Genomic DNA, 17,165 nt, shown 5'->3' on the forward strand with positions numbered 1-17,165 from the left:
GGTGAGTGTTTCGAGATCTTTTATGACCATAAGAGCCTTAAGTACTTGTTTTCACAGGCAGAGCTGAATATGAGATAGAGAAGATGGTTAGACCTGTTGAAGGATTTCGACTGTGAAATCAAGTATTATCCGAGAAAGTCGAATGCAGTTGCAGATGCCTTGAGCCGAAAGCTTTGTTCTTTATCTCTTTCTACTATTGGTGTTTCTCAGTTGATCGATGATTGTTGCACTTCTGGGTTAGAGTTTGAAACAGATAGGGAGACTATCAGAGTGTTTGCTATTCAAGCCGAACCGAAGTTGTTTGTTGCAATCAGAGAAGCACAGAAGTCTGAGCCGAGCATTCAGGTTTCAGTAGAGAAAGTCAGATCTGGGCATCAGTCTGAATTCCAGGTTAGAGATGATGTTTTGTTTGTGAATAACCGTATTGTTGTGCCTGATATTTCGGATTTGAGGCAGCGTATTCTTCGAGAGGCTCATTGCAGTCGGTTTAGTATTCATCCTGGAGGTCGTAAGATGTACAACGACCTGAAGAACCAGTTCTGGTGGAAGAGAATGAAGAGAGATGTGGCGAGGTTTGTATCTCAGTGTTTAAACTGTCAGCAAGTTAAAGCAGAACAGAAGTGACCAGGAGGTCTATTGCACAGTCTATCTATTCCTGAATGGAAGTGGGATCACATTTCCATGGATTTCGTCACGAAGCTACCACGATCCGTTCGAGGATGCGATGCCATTTGGGTAGTGATCGACCGATTGACGAAGTCTGCGTGTTTTATTCCGTACAGGATGACGTATCGTTATGATCAGATGGCTGAGTTGTATGTTAGCAATGTTGTGAGATTGCATGGTGTGCCGAAGTCGATCGTTTCAGACAGAGATCCTAGATTCACTTCTCACTTCTGGCACAGTCTTCAGGGGGCACTTGGTACTCGATTGCATCTGAGTACAGCTTATCATCCTCAGACTGATGGACAGTCAGAGCGGACTATCCAGACGTTATAGGATATGCTGCGAGCGGTAGTGCTAGACTTTGGCACTAGTTGGCAGGATTCTTTGCCTCTTTTCGAGTTTTCTTACAACAACAGCTTCCAAGAGAGTATCAGTATGGCGCCTTTTGAGGCTTTGTATGGTAGAAAGTGCCGATCTCCGTTGTTTTGGGATGATTTTTCCGAGTCACTAGACTTGGGACCGGAGATGCTTAGAGATATGGCAGAGCAGGTTAAGATCATTCAGACCAGAATGAAGTCAGCTCAAGATAGACAGGCGAAGTATGCGAATGTCAGGCGTAGACCTCTGAGTTTTGTTCAGGGAGATCGAGTCTTTCTGAAGATTTCTTCGTTCAAAGGCACTGTCAGATTCGGTAAGAGAGGGAAGTTATCTCCGAGATTCATCGGGCCGTACGAGATTCTCGAGAAGATAGGTGATCTTGCCTACAGACTTGCACTTTCTCCGTCTTTATCTGGTATTCACGAAGTTTTTCACGTCTCTATGCTGCAAAAGTATCATCCAGATCCTTCTCATATTCTTCAGCCTAACGAAGCCGAGTTAGACGAGACTCTGAGCTAATTTGAGCGACCGCTTCAGATCCTTGATCGGAAGGAGAAACAGCTCTGAACCAAGTCGATCCCGTTGGTGAAAGTGCAGTGGATCCATCACGGAGTCGAGGAAGCGACTTGGGAGACAGAATCTGACATGAGACAGCGATTTCCGGAGTTATTCGGATGACGTGAGTTCTTCTTACTGTCTTTAGTTCTTTATTCTATCTTATGAGTTGTGGTTCTTGTTGATTTCGAGGACGAAATCTCTTCTTAGTGGGGGAGAATTGTAACGCCCCATTTTTATCTTAAATGAGTTTATTTGAGTTAATCAGAGATTGCAGAGTTCAAGAGCCGACTTGATTTTGATCAGGGTCCTTTTTGCAAATTTTGGAAATTTCAGGGGCTAAAACGCAAATTGTGGATTTTATATATTATCTACTCTTAGAACTTGGTTGACAAAGTCTTCATCTTCCTCCTCCAAACCGTGAGCTCCATTAGAACGCCTCCAAGCTTTTCCAAGCTTCCAGATTTCAGTCCGAGCTCGATCCGGCCGTTGGAATTTATTTCTGAAGGCAGTTTAGCGATCACTGCAGCGAGAGCTCCGTTATATTGTAAGTTCTTCTACGATCGGATACATTCTAGTTTTTAGATGTTGTTAGAATCGTTTGAGATTTGAGTATGTTGTTTTAGACAGAGTTCTGATCGTTTATTATCTGTCGGTTTTGAATTAGAGCGACGTTCGGATTTGTTACAATTTTTGGAAGCCATTTTCGAAAATGTGGATTTTGAGATTGATGGGTTTGCTTTGTTATTGATGTTTTGGGCATTGATATGAGGTTATATCGGTATTGAACTGCTGTCTGCGTTTCCGGTTTGTTCAGTTTATAGCCGTTATGCCGTCGGTTTGAGTTTTGGAGATTTCGAACCATTTTTGTATTGATTGAAGCTTTGGCTTGTGAGTGATCATGGTTGTTGATCAACTCTTGTATTCGTACAGATTCGTTGGAGTTTGCCGAGCCCTGTGTTAGCAGCATTGTTCGTCGAGAGTTGGACTAAGAACGGTAAAGAGATTTCCTTGAACCGTTGTTTGTTGTTTAGGTTGTATAGTTGTTGATACAATCTTTTTTTGTAGCTTGTCCAGAGTTGGATCTACGACATTGAAAGGTAAAAGCAATCATCGTAGCGGGATAGCATACTCGGGACAGTTGGTTCTCGAGTTTCCCTTTTTAAATCACATATTGCATCTACACTTGTTCTAGCATGAGGAACTTGTGTCTTGTTGATTGATTTTGCTTTTGACTATGTGTCTTATGTTTTATGTTTCTGTTATGCATTCATCTTGAGCCTACGTTGATTCAGCGGGCAGAACCGCCCTTTTTGTTTGGACGTTTGGGAACTATGATTGAGTGGCCTAGGTCGTAGTCGTATCGCCTAGTGCTAGCATACTCATTATGGTTGCTCAAAGTCTAGAGGAGTGAGATATGTGGCACCACCTCGATTGGGAGAGTCGGTGAGTCGTCACATGATCTCATCCTCGGGATCCCAAAAGCACAGTAGCAATCCTTCGTTTATCAGATTTGATATCCCGGTTTAAAGACATGCATTTCATTACGTTGTTATTGATTGTGTTGTTGTCTTGAAAGCATGTTTATTGTTTTATTACTTGATTTGTTGCTTTTACTGGGATTATCATTCTCACCGGTTATCCGGCTGTTTCTTTGTTTTGTATGTGTACTTGGCAACAGGAAGGGCAGGATCAAGTCAGCATAGACCTGGTTAGCGTTTAGAGCAAGAGATAGAAGTGAGACTCATTTAAAAGTCGAATCAGCATGTCAACCTAGTTATGTTTTGCGAACATGTTTAGTCATTCGAACTTCTTGTATTGTTTTGTAAGAAAAAATCGATGTAGGTACTACCGTATTGAATGTTTCCCTTCCCTAAACCTTACTTGTATTGTTATTGGCATGTCAAATACTTTTAATGCAAGTTTTTAGGTTTTTATTGAGTTTATTTCAGTGCCTTAACTCTTCTGGGCGAGAGGACGGCGCGGGCGCGCGGCCTCTTTGCGAGGTATGGGCGCGGGCGCTCTTACTTCGAGCGCGGGCGCACTAGTTTTTGCGCAGCATCAGCGCAGGCGCGCTGGTTTTAGCGGAGCTTAGGCGCGGGCGCGTTGATGTCAGCGCGGGCGCGCGAGCTTTCTTTTTAAAAAATTTTTATTGGTTTTTTGTTTACTTATCGATTATTGTCTGATTTTAGTTAATTAGAAACGAGGTCTCACATATGATGCCTACTCGCCTAACGAATTCTTGAGCAATAATGAATGTGTAGCTCCTGAATCTAGCAATGCATACGTAGCATTACCTCTAACAAGAATCTTCCCTGAACTCATAAAAATGTCCCCACGACCATACAACTTAAGAACAGTTAATTAAACCAAAATAATGTCACATAAACATGAATTTCCTATGCAAATTATAATAATTATGCAAATTATCGAATTTTAAATACATAAGTTAGGATTACCCGTGATCAAAGACGTGTCTGGGTCAGCCTCCTCTGTCTGCATGACATATACACGCCCCGGGATGTTCCTTGCAGTAGGACAGTTCATCGCGACGTGACCTGGTAACTTACATTTCTAGCAGACTCCCATACCATACATGCACTGGCCTGAATGAGGCTTCTGACAAGTCTTACATAAGGGAATACCTCTGGGATTTGGGGCGGCTGCCCCATTCTGCTGCGGCCTCTGTTGGCCCTGTTGTCTCTGCTATGGTCGGGAAGGATTTGGGCCCTTAGCCGGTCCGATGAACTGTTTCTTTGCAGGCTGCAAAGACTGGCCTCTGAAGGGTCGCTGCAACTGCCTCTTATGCTGATAAGCTGCATGTATCTCCATCCTTCCCTGCTCGGATCTCAACGCCCTGTTTATCGTCGCCTTGTAGTTCGCCACCTTATCCATAAACACATCATGCTTAATGTCAGGTCTCAATCCATCTGTGAAGTGCCTCAATCTTTCCTGCTCATCATTCGCGATCAATGGTACAAAATGACATCCCCGCTCAAACTACGTCACATACTCGGCAACAGATTTGTCTCCCTGACGGAGACTCATAAATTCCCGAATCAGTAGTCCACGTGCCTCCACGGTGAAATACTTCTTGAAGAACATCCTCTTAAGATCTTCCCATGCCAACGTAGCCAAGTCCACCCCGATCACTGCCCCTTCCCACCACAATGCTGCATATCCCTTCAGCATGTAAATAGCGCACCTTACTTTATCAGCATCGGTGATCCCCATGTATGCAAAAATGGTCTCCAGAGATTTAATAAGTTTAAAATAACTAAGAGATTTAATAAGTTTAAAATAATTTGAAAATGTGTTAAATTGTTTTTATGAGTGATTATTTAAATTATGTGATTTAGTTTCATGTTTTAAATATTTTTTCGGCATTTAAATTTGTTTTCTGTGGTTTATGAATTTATTTGAGAAAGTTTATTTTATGATCGCGTAGGCGGGGCCGTGGACGGACGAGATGTTTGTTTTCACCCAAAATATTTTCGGAGATTTTTAGGAGCCTTAAAATATTATTTTAAGGTATAATTTGAAGAAAATTATGGTATTTATATATATGTATATTTAGATGTCCGTTTTTACCCAAAATAAATTATTTTAATGACTTTTATTATGTTTTAAAAATCACCTATTTTATTATTTCGGGATTTTTAAGTTTTTAGCAAATTATCATGTATTTTTTTAGTTTAAATTTTAGTAATTATCTACCCAAAGTATTTATTTAAATATTTAACCTAGACTACCCAAATATTATCCTAAGATTTTCTACCCTATCTCACGCCTCAACTCCCTAGCCGCCTCCCTCAACCTTTCTCCATCATCTTCATCGTTCCAGCAAGATTTTCACAGCCCCGTAGCCGAGCTTTTAAGATTTTATATTGGTTGGAGATCTGTTCGTCCCGGAGAGCCGTACGACGCGATATAAACGTTATTTCTTGCAAATATTCATCAAGGCACGTTTGAATCCCTTCTTGAACACCATTTAAGTCATATTATTCTGATTTTAGCATGAAAATTATGATCTTGCATGATATATGTGGTTTTAATGAAGAACATTCATGAACATGCATAGAACCTACGTTTTTAAAGCTTATGAATCAATTTTATCACGTTTTTCTGTCATGGATTGTTCTAGCTTGCTGACCAACGGGTTGAGGGTTGATATAGGGTCCCTAGGGTCGTGTTTGGATGACGGTTCAGTGGCTTTAGTCGTTGGTTTGGGCTAGGTTCATGCTGGACGCAGGTTTAGACGCAAACTGAGCGGTTTGCGTGCGAGGGCTCGTTCTTGGTCCACAGGACGAGTTTTCGGTTGGTTATAGTTGAGTTATAATCCCAAGACCTTTGGAAAGTTTTTCCAGGTGGTTCTCCGGCCAGTGGTGGCCGGAGATTGGCGGCCGAACGGCCGGAATCAGCGGTCGCGTTCTGCACAAACAGCAGCAGAGGGGCTCTGTTGTTTTGGTTCGTTCTCCTTCTACAGGGCTTGGTTTAAGGTCAAATTTGTTGGGTTAGAACCGTCTGGGTGTTGGCTAAGTATGGGAGGTGGTTTCACATCCAAAGGTGGCCTGAGCAGGCGGCACGATCAGAGTTTCGGAAGCCGCTCAGGGCTGCCTCGAGTTGGGCTTAGGGAGAGGTAAGCTAGGGTTGTGTCTTGTGTTTTGGCAGGCCGGGCTCCGCTTTTCGAGTCCGGGTCGGGTCTAAAATATAATGGGTCGAGTTAGTTTGGTCCGGATCTGGGTTATATTAGTTGAACTCGGGTATTTTTATTTTAAATTAAATAAGAGATTTAGTTAATAATTAATGGGTTTGGGCTTGACTTAATTAATTAATTACACTAATTTAATATTAATTTTGGGCTTAAATAATTAATAAAGTGAGCCCACTAATTTTTCATGGGCCGTGTGATTCATGAGAATTATTGGGCCAAGTTGTGTCGGATTTAGTAATTTTATCAGTCAAATTTATAAGTTAATGGTTAGTTAATAATTTTATTAATTTAACTTTAAGTTAATAAGTTGATGGGCCTAAATTATGTTTTTAGTGAGCCCATTAGTTTTTCATGGGCCTGGGGGCCCATGAAGCTTAATGGGCCAGGTCAGGTTGGGCTTTTGGGTTTTTGAGCCAGTCTAGAAATTTTTGAGTTTAAGTCTAGTGGTCAGCAGCTCGAACAAGTCCTTGGAAAATAAATGTCCGTAAATATATATTTAATTCATGCATGCATTTTTATTAGATATATAAGTATGATTTTTAAGAAAATAAATTAAATATATATTTACGGGCAAATTTTCATGAAAATAAAGAAATAATGAGAATTTTTATGTTCATGCATCATTAAGAATTTTCATGATAAGTTTAAGAGCATGTTATGAAAAATATTTTTATGGAAGTTGAAGTGAAGGTGGAAAGTGATGTGGTTGGAGGCCGGGATACCTGGGCCCGGTGACCTTCCTAATGATGTATAAGTATGATGAGCTTATGGATCCAGCTGAGAGGGCTGGTGAAGTGGGAGCACAGAGGTGGAAATCCCACCGCCGCGTACGTTGGTTTATAGATTGATCAATCGCTCAGTATGATGCCACCGACATGGATACGACCTGTTGAGAACTAAGAAATTATGATAAGACATTTTATGAGATTTATTAAATATGATGTTTATGTTTAGCATGATGATGAAGCATTATAATTATTTATTCATGTTTATATGCATAATATTTTAAGAGCATGCACGTATAATTATTATTCACGTATTTTATATGATGTGTGCTTGTGTGTGGTTTCATTTTGTTATATAAGGATAGAACGTGCTGAGCCTCTAGGCTCACTAGATTTAAATGGTGCAGGTGAGCAGAATGTTAATGAAGTTAATGTGTTCCCGACTGGTGGCGAGGGTATATGAGTATCCAGGCGGCTAGAACCCGTGACCATTGCTCTAAGATGATTTTTATGTTGAGAGACTAGAACATATATTTCCGCATATGTATTATTATTATAGATTTTTAGTATATGCATGGATTTTACATTTAAGTAATTATTTTCTAAGTTTTCATGAATTTTTGTGAAAGAAATATTATTTAGGAATTTTATTATGACATTCTTATAAATTATTATTTAGTAATTAGTTTTAAGTATTTAATTGAATGCGTGTACCTTTATTGTATTTTTTGTGTATTTTTATTTTAAATTAAGTAAAGTATTTTTTTAAAGTACAATATATATATGTATGGGCATATATATATTTATATTTATTATTTTATAGTTAGAGAGTTATTTAAAAAAAAAAAATTTCACTAGAAGTTCTAGGATGTTTCATTTTCTAGTTAGGTCAAAGTGACAATAATCCAGCCTATACTTATCAGATTTTAACATTCTAAATTATGACATTAATTCTCCAATCTTCGTCCAAAATAATGCCTCAAATTTAAAAGTGTACTAAAAGTTCTTAAAGTGGACTTAGTAGGTGAAAAATAGGTTTTCAATAATATGTACTTATCAAACAACTATTTTTTTATAAATTAAGTCTTTAAAATTAATTATTTTTCTTAATTATGCATGCGAAATCACGTAGAAAAATTTCGGACGTAACATGTAGCACCTAGACTCTACATCTTTGCGCCTAGGCTCTGACCCTCCTCCAAAAAAAAACGTGGGTGAGGGGGTGGGAGGGGAGACGGAGGATGATAATGATAGTGCCGAGTCCTCACACTCGGTGCTCGAGGTACGTGTCCCATGTTTTTATTTATTACTGTACATTGGAAACAATGCACGTATTTAAGTTTGGGGAGGGGTGTGAAAAAATTGATGAGTTAATTGAAAGTTGTGACTGGTTTATGCTTTAGTTGATAGATGTTGAGTTAGTTGGATGGACATTGGTGATTCAAATGCATGAGTTTGTAAATGTTTCAGCCTATGATGATGAAAATAAGTGCTATGCTAAAAGATATCAGATATGGAAAAAAAAGTCAGTGTTTGTTATATTTTATCTTGAGTTTTCACCCATATGTACTAATGTCCTGATTTTCGATACTCCTAACAATTAGAGAACAATTATGTGAATTAAGTGATATGTAATAGAGGAATTAACTCTTAACTCTTGTTATTTTTGCTTGATACCGAGGTAAATTTTTGTTAACACAGAGATGATTTAGGCATTTTATTGAAATTGTTTGGGGCTTATTTTCATTTATAAATATGTTCAATTGTTGCCCTTTGAGCTTATTTGTAAAAAAGATGAAAGTACTTAAAAGTATTTTTATTCATACCATTCACTTATATATATATATATATATATATATATATATATATAAGGAATGCTCAGCTGCCCAACCATGTTTTTTCACTTGGTCCGCGACCACTAAAATTCGATAGTGGGTTTTAGTGGTTTTTTTTTTTTTTTTTGCATCAATAAAACTCACTACCGGGTTTTAGTGGTCGCGGACCAAGTAGGAAAACATGGCTGGGCAGCTGAAAATTCCTCATATATATATATAGAGGAATGTTCAGTTGTTCAACCATGTTTTTTCACTTGGTCCGCGACCACTAAAACCCGGTAGTGGCTTTTATATATATATATATATGTATATATGCATGAGACATAATTGAGCACTGTATCAGTAAGTAGGAGTTGAATGTGAATTGAGAGACAATCTAGAACTCTCTTTAGCACCTTTTGAGGTGAAATACAGATAATGTGTCTTAGGGATGAGATAGACAATTTTTTAATTATTTAATCCTTTCGAGCCACCAAATGAAATAATTTAATCTCAAGTCACCTTATTTGAGCTTCTTTGAAAATGAATGGCACACGTGAGAGTATGTGATTGACCCTCATTCGACATCTTTTGTAATCCCACATTGACCACCTTATAAAAATCCTATACACTATTTCCTACCTATAAGAAGAGTGAGCATTCAAGTTAAATGTTTTGAATTTCCCTATCGAAAAGAGAAAAAAGAGAGAAAAATTTGGAGTGAAATAGAAAAGTGTTGGGATGAGGTGAAAAGAAAAAAAGAACATGAAAAAAAAGGAATGAATAATGAAGCAGAAGGAAGAGGAGATTTTGTAGCCATGAGCCAAAGCCTTACATTATAAGCTTAGAATTCTTATGGATTAAGTCACATTTATCTAATATACTAGTGAAGAATGGTTGGGAGAGTTAAGTTTATGGATACTCGAGAGACATATTTGGTGAATATGTTTATGATCAATTCACACATACACGTCTCATTTCATTGATTTAGTATTGGGTACACTTGATTTGATTATACTTTGAACCCATTGATAACCGACAAAGTCCTTTTGATTTGTGCAAATAAAAGTTGAACTTAGTAGATTTTGTTTTGAAACTTGAGGACGAAGTTAATGAATTTATGAAGCTTACTAATTGTATAATTCTATCGAGTGTTAGGTTGTTGGATGAGATTGCAAACCAAACACACGAAAAATCTTGATGAAAATAACCAACATATGGAGTGAATGATAGAATATGGAAGTATGAGACCGATTGTATTACAAAATATCATGCTTTCTTGTGTATTTTATGTATGATATTTTCTTGTCTACATGTTTTGTTTTGTTCGGGACTAGCAAAAATCTATGTTTGGGGGGATTTGATAAGTGCAATTTATGAACATAATTTTTATATGATTTAGCTTGGCTTCTGTTATGAATTGAGTGGTATTTTGCGCATTTTGGTGTTCTTATGTGGAATACAGGAATTTGACAAAATATATGAATTGCATGAAAAGAGAAGTGTTGAAGATACAAAGAAGATTGAAGATGAATCAATATATGATTTTGGAGCGCAAAGGAAGAGTCTAAGTACCAAAACGAGATGCCTAAACGCCTAAATAGGGAAGAAGACACGAAGCAGTGGTGCCTAGGCGCTTAACCTGCGCACTTGTGAAGCCAATTTAGCGCCTAGACGTTACATTTAAGAGCCTAGGCGCTGCCCCTGCGAGAAATATGAAGAGAAAGAGTTAGCGAAAGGACCAGACTTGTTAGACTTTATTCATCGGGCTTTGAAACTTATAGAAGAAAAAATCTGACCTACAAGAGGGACATACACGCACACAACACACGTCACACAAGAGAGACGAGTTGAGAGAGAATGATGCATTCAAAGGAAGGATTTGGAAGAAAGATCGATTGCGAAGACGAAGAACGCTGAATCTGGGAACAGAGATACGGATTTGCTTCGCTATTATTTCTCTATTTTTTCCTATTATTGAAATTTGATGTCTATATTCATAAACATGTTTTGTTCTTGTTTCTTTTGCATTATGAAATAACTTTTTATTTCTAGATGAATGACGTACCTTAGTTTTGACGATTACTATGACTTCTGATTTATGTGATTGAATTTCTCAAGTTTAATTGTGTTTTCTATATTTCAATGCTTTTAATTTATTGGTCATAGATTGAATTTTAAATTTATTTAGAATCTGACACTCGAGAGAAGAAATTTTGAATAAGATCATAAGAAAACACACGGTGAATATTTATATAGTTCGGAAGACGTATAACATCAGCAGAGCTTAAGTAAGAACATCATTTTCACAATATCATTAAATCTAGATTTTTAATATGGATATTGAAATCAATTGATATTCTAAAATAGAAGTTCAAGAGGATAGTGCATGGAAATAATAACTAAAAAATAAGAAGAATGTGGAAAAAAATTACATATATAAATATCAACATCGGGTATTCACGTTCCTTTATGCTAACTTTTACAAGATCATGTACAAGTGATGCTGCGTTAACTGCCAGTCTTAATGGTCGCCAAAATTTTTATATAGGAGCATTAAAGATGCACTGATCCTCGTATGCCTCATCGAAAAACGAAATCCAGGTGCTTGCTTGGTGTCCGAACTCCGAACAAATGTTATATACACACAACAATTGGTATTTTCATCTTCAAAAACCCGAGTGAAAGAACTGTACCACAGCAAAATACAAAAATGAGAGATATCTGCTTGCTTGCACGGGTTCTCAGAGCACATCACTGAAGAAAAAAGATTTTGTTCCCGCTCGGTCACCAACATTTCCCATTCACGAGTGGTTGAGATCTGGCATTTCAACTTTCTAGATACCTATCCACAAATTTTTCAAACATGTCTACTTGAAATGGCAGACAAGTTTGGCAGGAAAGGAGTATGATATCAAATATACTGGGATATACCATGCGCTGCTGCTGTGTCTATTCGTGGTGGAGCTAAAGAAGCATGACACATGATATGCAAGTTCGTTGACTGAAGTACCTTCACATTCATTGTGTTAGCAGTAATGGTTACCAGTTACCACACTTCATAGCAGAGGTAATAAGTGTCCTATATGTCAATCATTGTTCACCGCACCTAGAGTAGAATTTAAAGTTACAGATGACGGCATCTGGTGGGTAGATAATATGTGAACTCCCTTGGTATTAACTTCAGAGCTAGCCGCATCAATCACAGGGGAATATGGTTTCGTCACTTTCCTCTTCAGCAAGGCCTGACACAACAACACAGACAGGCTAGAGCAATTAGCGAAACATGGCTTCTCAAAGTTTAGAAACAATCAAGTGGTTGTAGAGGTGCATGATGTATTCCCTAGATAACTTGTGATGCTAACTTATCCTCATCAAAAAAAAAATTTCAACATCATAAAAAACATTACAAGGAAGAGGAAGTATAAAATTGAAAGAAAGATGATCAGCTAGTTCAAGACCCAACCGTTGGCTGTGCCGATCCATAGGTGCATCTTGCTTGTTCTACCGAAGAATAAACTTCAAATGCTTGATTCGAATCACGGTTACACTTAATTATTCGAAATTGATCCTTTGTATCAAATGATCGACTCTGTAAATATAGAATAATACGCGAAGGTGGACCATTCGGATGGTCTTTCTTTCCATGAATCAATTCCATTGTCACCAAGTCATCCCACACAACATCCCAGAGCACTGAACATGGATCTCTGGCTGGATTGAATTTTTTCTGAGCAATGAGGTTAGATGGTTGCTGAAAACAACATACAAGAAATTGTGAGTATGAGTGCTGAAAAATCAGGGCAAACTGCACTTACTACCGTTGTGAAGAATCGAAAAAAACATAACCTCCCATACAAAATTAAAGGTTTTTCCAAACCCTATGTTTTAAAAGTCAGCACATTTGCCTATTTGCAGGGGATTTTATGCCTCTACTTTTTTATTTTTATTTTTAATAGATATAGGCTTTTAAAGATCATCAATTTCTTTTAGGGGGTCGTGCTTTTTTGGGTTTTCACAGGGGTGGGGGGGCGGAATGCTATTTTCCCTATAAAGTCACTAGCATGAAGACAACTTGTTAGGCTCATCCGTTTTAACAAAGGAATTATGTTCCCAGTCAAATTGAACCAACTCACTTGCAACAATACAACTCTCCGATGAGTAACCAAAATGATTCTTCCCTTGGGAAGAGCAATGTGGTCTTCATAAGCATCTGTTAAGGCATATTTCCCACGTACTTTGAACAGATCAACTTGAATAAAGAATGATCCAGACTCTGCCAATTGCAGTATAATCTTCATAACGCAAAGACAAGTAACAGCAACTGTCAGTGACAAAGTTCTGGCAAGCATGATAACCATACAACTGAGAGTAAAACTAACAATAAAAAATACCATAACACTGGCAATGAAATCATGATAAAGTTTTAACAGCACATCGAAACTGAAAAGCGGGACCACCTAACATTTTCAATACTTTAATTCACCATTACTTTATAGACAAAGGCGAATATAAAATTATTTTCTTCTATTTCATCTAAAGTCGTGTTTGGATTGATGGATTTGATTTGGATGGAAGGATTTGATTTAGAAATTGTTAAACATGGAATGATATATCCAAGATAGATGTATTTGAAATCAATCACAATTACTACTGAAAATGCTTAAATTGATACAGAGTAAATTTAAAATTCACCAAATTTAATCATTCAAAAGAAGTCAAAAGAATTTGAAATCACGGATTTAAAATCCAGTAATCCAAATGCATCCTACTAGATGTAAATGACTATATACATTTTTTTGGGACACTAACCTAGGAAAGTTTCCTCTGATTACTGCTCTATAAACATGACCATAGCAAGTTTGCTCACCAACTTGTCCAACAGTTTTTTTTCCCAAACAGCTTGTCAAAGTATTTGAAGTACTCTTTTAGTGACAAAATCTGCAATATGCTATCTAGGAGGAATATAAAGCATATAAATCGTTCCCCTCTCAAGTTTTTCCTTGATAAAATGCTTATCAACTTCCACGTGCTTTCTTCTATCGTGAAGAACCGAATCAAGAGCAATAGAGAAGGCTACTCTATTATCACAATATATCTTCATGGGATATGATTTGAGATTTTTATTTCTTCCAATATCTCCCATGCTTCACAAATTCCCTGAGCTATTGATCTAAACTCTGCTTCAGCACAAATCCTAAACACGAAGTTTTGCTTTTTAGCTTTGCCAAGTGGCAAAGTTGCCTTCAATGGATGTATAGCATCGTATGAGTACCATTCTCCGCCCAATCTACATTAGTATATGCTTCAACTTGTAGGTTATCACATTACTTAAACAACCCTCCTTTCCGGATCGAGGATCAAGAATTGATCCAAGGTCGTTAGGAATATGAAAAGACAGAGCAACCGGAATTATGAGGGAAATCAGAATTCAGTGACACACAAGAAATTATTTATGAAGTGTGTCAAAGGAGTGCTATATTATATAATGTGTGTAGACAGCCTATTGATCAAATAGAAAGCCGTCAAAATAGCTTCACCCTAGATATATTTGGCAACAATAAAAGGCATTTCATGCATAACAAACATCGGTCCATATAGTTGATTTTGATCAGAATGTCAACTGATTTATTAGAACAATGAAACTGCGGTTGTCATAATATTCATGAGTAAAATCACAATTTTCTTATCTGGTATTTCAAGTGTGTTGATTGTTACTTCATTTGTGAGGAAACAAGGCATCAGTTCCATATTTCAATTGAGAAACTAGAAAATTGCAGCCAGGGAATCATACAGGTTACGGCAGAGATCAGAATTTGTTGTCACAAATAAATCCTAAATGCAAGATATCCACCAAAGTTTCACCAGACAGTGAAAAATTAGAGAATACACATCTGAAACGTCAAAACCACTGAGTACCAACTAATAGAGATTATGACCAACCAACTGGGAATAATACAGTAAAGGAGAGCAGAAATTTAAAGGCATAGAGTAATGAAAAATTGTACCTGTCCCTGCGCTTTGTAGTCATCATAAGGCCTGAGTAAATTATCACCACTAATAACTCGCGGTAGCCTCTTGCGAAGTAGTTGATCCTCAGAAGCAATTGCGGATGCTATCTTCATCCTCATTGCATTTGCACCTTCAGTAGTTTTTGACAAGAGATCCAAAACACCACTAACAGGCTGTGCAGCAACACCTATCAAACCCTTCCCAACACCCTGTACGAAACCCTCAACACCAGATGCTTTTGCACCTTCAAGAGGCTTTGTTAAAATGCCAGTGACACCTCGGAATAGACCTTTTGCTAAGGCTCCACCCCCTTCTCGAATGGCATCACCAAAGTCCTCTACACCTTTGTTCTCCTGCAAGAAAGAAACTGCATTACTATAAAAGGCATGCATCATTTAGCCTGTAATTGCAAATGTAAAGTAAAAAAAGCTATGTAATGGGAAAGCCATGACATGATTTAGTATCATTGAAGTAGAGAATATAGTAGACATAATCACAAAATTTTGGCTGTCACAGAGATATTTGAGCTTGCGTTCCTCAAAGTTTTAAAAAATTGTGTTCTCTCTTGAAAACCTTAGGCTAAGAAACGTGGAAAAATAGAGAATATAGCGTACACAAGTTTTAGAAAAAATCAATCAAATGCAATCTGAAAGTTAAAGTGAACCGTAAATAGAATAATAAGTCAACTATAAGAACCATGCACCCAAAGGTGACATCCTAGAGCATAAATGAGGTTGCTTAGTTAATGGGAAGATAGCACAAGAAATAAATATGTAGAAGACATGTGTGCTTACAACAAAGAACATGCTTCCAGCACTTGAAGCTCAATAAAATCTTTATTTAATTGTATAGAAAGAAAATCAAGAAAGATTGTCTACGCAACCCATTAATATCTTTGCTTTAAATACAACTCTGAAACAACAACTAACAATAGCACGAATTATTGAAGTCATAAAAGGTAAGAATCTTTGTAGAAACCTGTCTTTGGCGACTCTGCATAAATTTCTTATCCATTGATAAGGCAGCAACACCTTTGCTCATATGTCCAAGTGCACTGCTAGCATTACCCAAAATATCAACTCCAGAAAGCAGCTGGAGAGGTTGACTAAGAATATCCTTTTTTATGTTTGAGAGAGCATTACTGACAAGAACGCTATGTCTCATAGAAACATTTTCGAGAAATCTCTGATTGATCCGAACCTGATTAATCATATCATAAAGTATTACAAATCACACCACCAAGAGATGAAATCACAACAATACCAATAATACTTATCTGGTAAAAGGACTAGAAAAAGGGATCACTGAATTTGTACTAGATGAAATCCATCAGGGTACTCAATAGCTAAATTGGGCTAAGCTAGTGACCAGAAGAGATCAATGAAATACCGACGACTGATCATTAATGTCTAGTTAGGGACTTGTGGGAAGTGCACTTTGGCTGGACAAATGACCTTCTCTTGGCTTTCCCAAAATACTTTTCCACCGTACCCAATATTAGTAGTTGAATCTAATTTAAGGTAAAAATCAACATTATAGTCTACGGGATAAATACTGAAAGTAATTCTTACGGGCATGTTTTCAGTATTTCCAAGTGCAGTCATTAAGCTTGCCCAAAATCCAAGGACACCTACTGGACGTTGAGTAGGGGACATAGCCATGGTAACTTTGAATCGAACCTCTGAAAGATTGAAAACACTGCCAAAGCAAGAGTACCACCATTCATTAACACAAATTTAATTTCTGAAGAGATGGCATAAAGAGATGGGCACTGCATACCCAATCTGCATGATGGGATCAACTGAAACTGAAGTGGTCTGAGAACTAAAAATTCTGGAAATATTTGTCTGCTGGATCAATCCATGAAGGCGCCAAATGATGGGTTCGTGGATGTTAATCATAAATGCAGTATTTTCAGGTCCCTGACAGAATATAATTTTAATATTTCTTAGCATTAAATATAAAAATCCAGTGAAAAAAAATATGTTTGCAATACTCACCTGCAAACCTATATAAGGATATACACATAAATCTAAAGAGCCGGTCGATTGCTGTGTCACAGAAAGCTTCAAAATATAATCAGTCTCCTCCCCAGCTCTTTGTGGCCGGAAGAGAACCGGCATTGGAGTCAAAGGCAACTGATTATCCACCTGAATCGCCCCCACTCTAACTTTTAACCTGAATCAGAAAATCCAGAGTCACGAGTGAACCATATTATCAAAGTGGTTAAATTGAGGACTGAAAATGGAAATGATGCAATCAAAGTTACAACTTCCATACATACAATTAAATAAGACAAGC

General features: G+C 37.5%; 1 protein-coding gene across 5 annotated transcripts in view; it reads right to left on the bottom strand.

Annotated features, from left to right (window-relative positions):
• Nucleotides 1-11,225: 11,225 nt before the first annotated feature.
• Nucleotides 11,226-17,165, bottom strand: part of LOC140863173 (uncharacterized) — a 71,497-nt gene continuing 65,557 nt past the window's right edge. For 3 of the 5 annotated variants that reach the window (XM_073266616.1, XM_073266551.1, XM_073266431.1), the window contains 8 exons: nt 16,865-17,042; nt 16,644-16,786; nt 16,436-16,562; nt 15,843-16,064; nt 14,861-15,217; nt 12,989-13,147; nt 12,319-12,606; nt 11,226-12,097 (listed from right to left, as the gene is read on the bottom strand). In XM_073266616.1, the coding sequence (XP_073122717.1) occupies nt 11,942-12,097; nt 12,319-12,606; nt 12,989-13,147; nt 14,861-15,217; nt 15,843-16,064; nt 16,436-16,562; nt 16,644-16,786; nt 16,865-17,042 (1,630 nt within the window). In that variant the 3' untranslated portion in view covers nt 11,226-11,941. Of the gene's footprint in view, nt 12,098-12,318; nt 12,607-12,988; nt 13,148-13,248; nt 14,143-14,860; nt 15,218-15,842; nt 16,065-16,435; nt 16,563-16,643; nt 16,787-16,864; nt 17,043-17,165 lie in introns of those variants that run through there. The other 2 variants (XR_012143862.1, XM_073266693.1) reach the window with 2 other exon arrangements.

The sequence above is a fragment of the Henckelia pumila genome, chromosome 1 (genome assembly GCF_033568475.1).
Source record: "Henckelia pumila isolate YLH828 chromosome 1, ASM3356847v2, whole genome shotgun sequence".
In the NCBI taxonomy this organism is placed as follows: Eukaryota; Viridiplantae; Streptophyta; class Magnoliopsida; order Lamiales; family Gesneriaceae; genus Henckelia; species Henckelia pumila.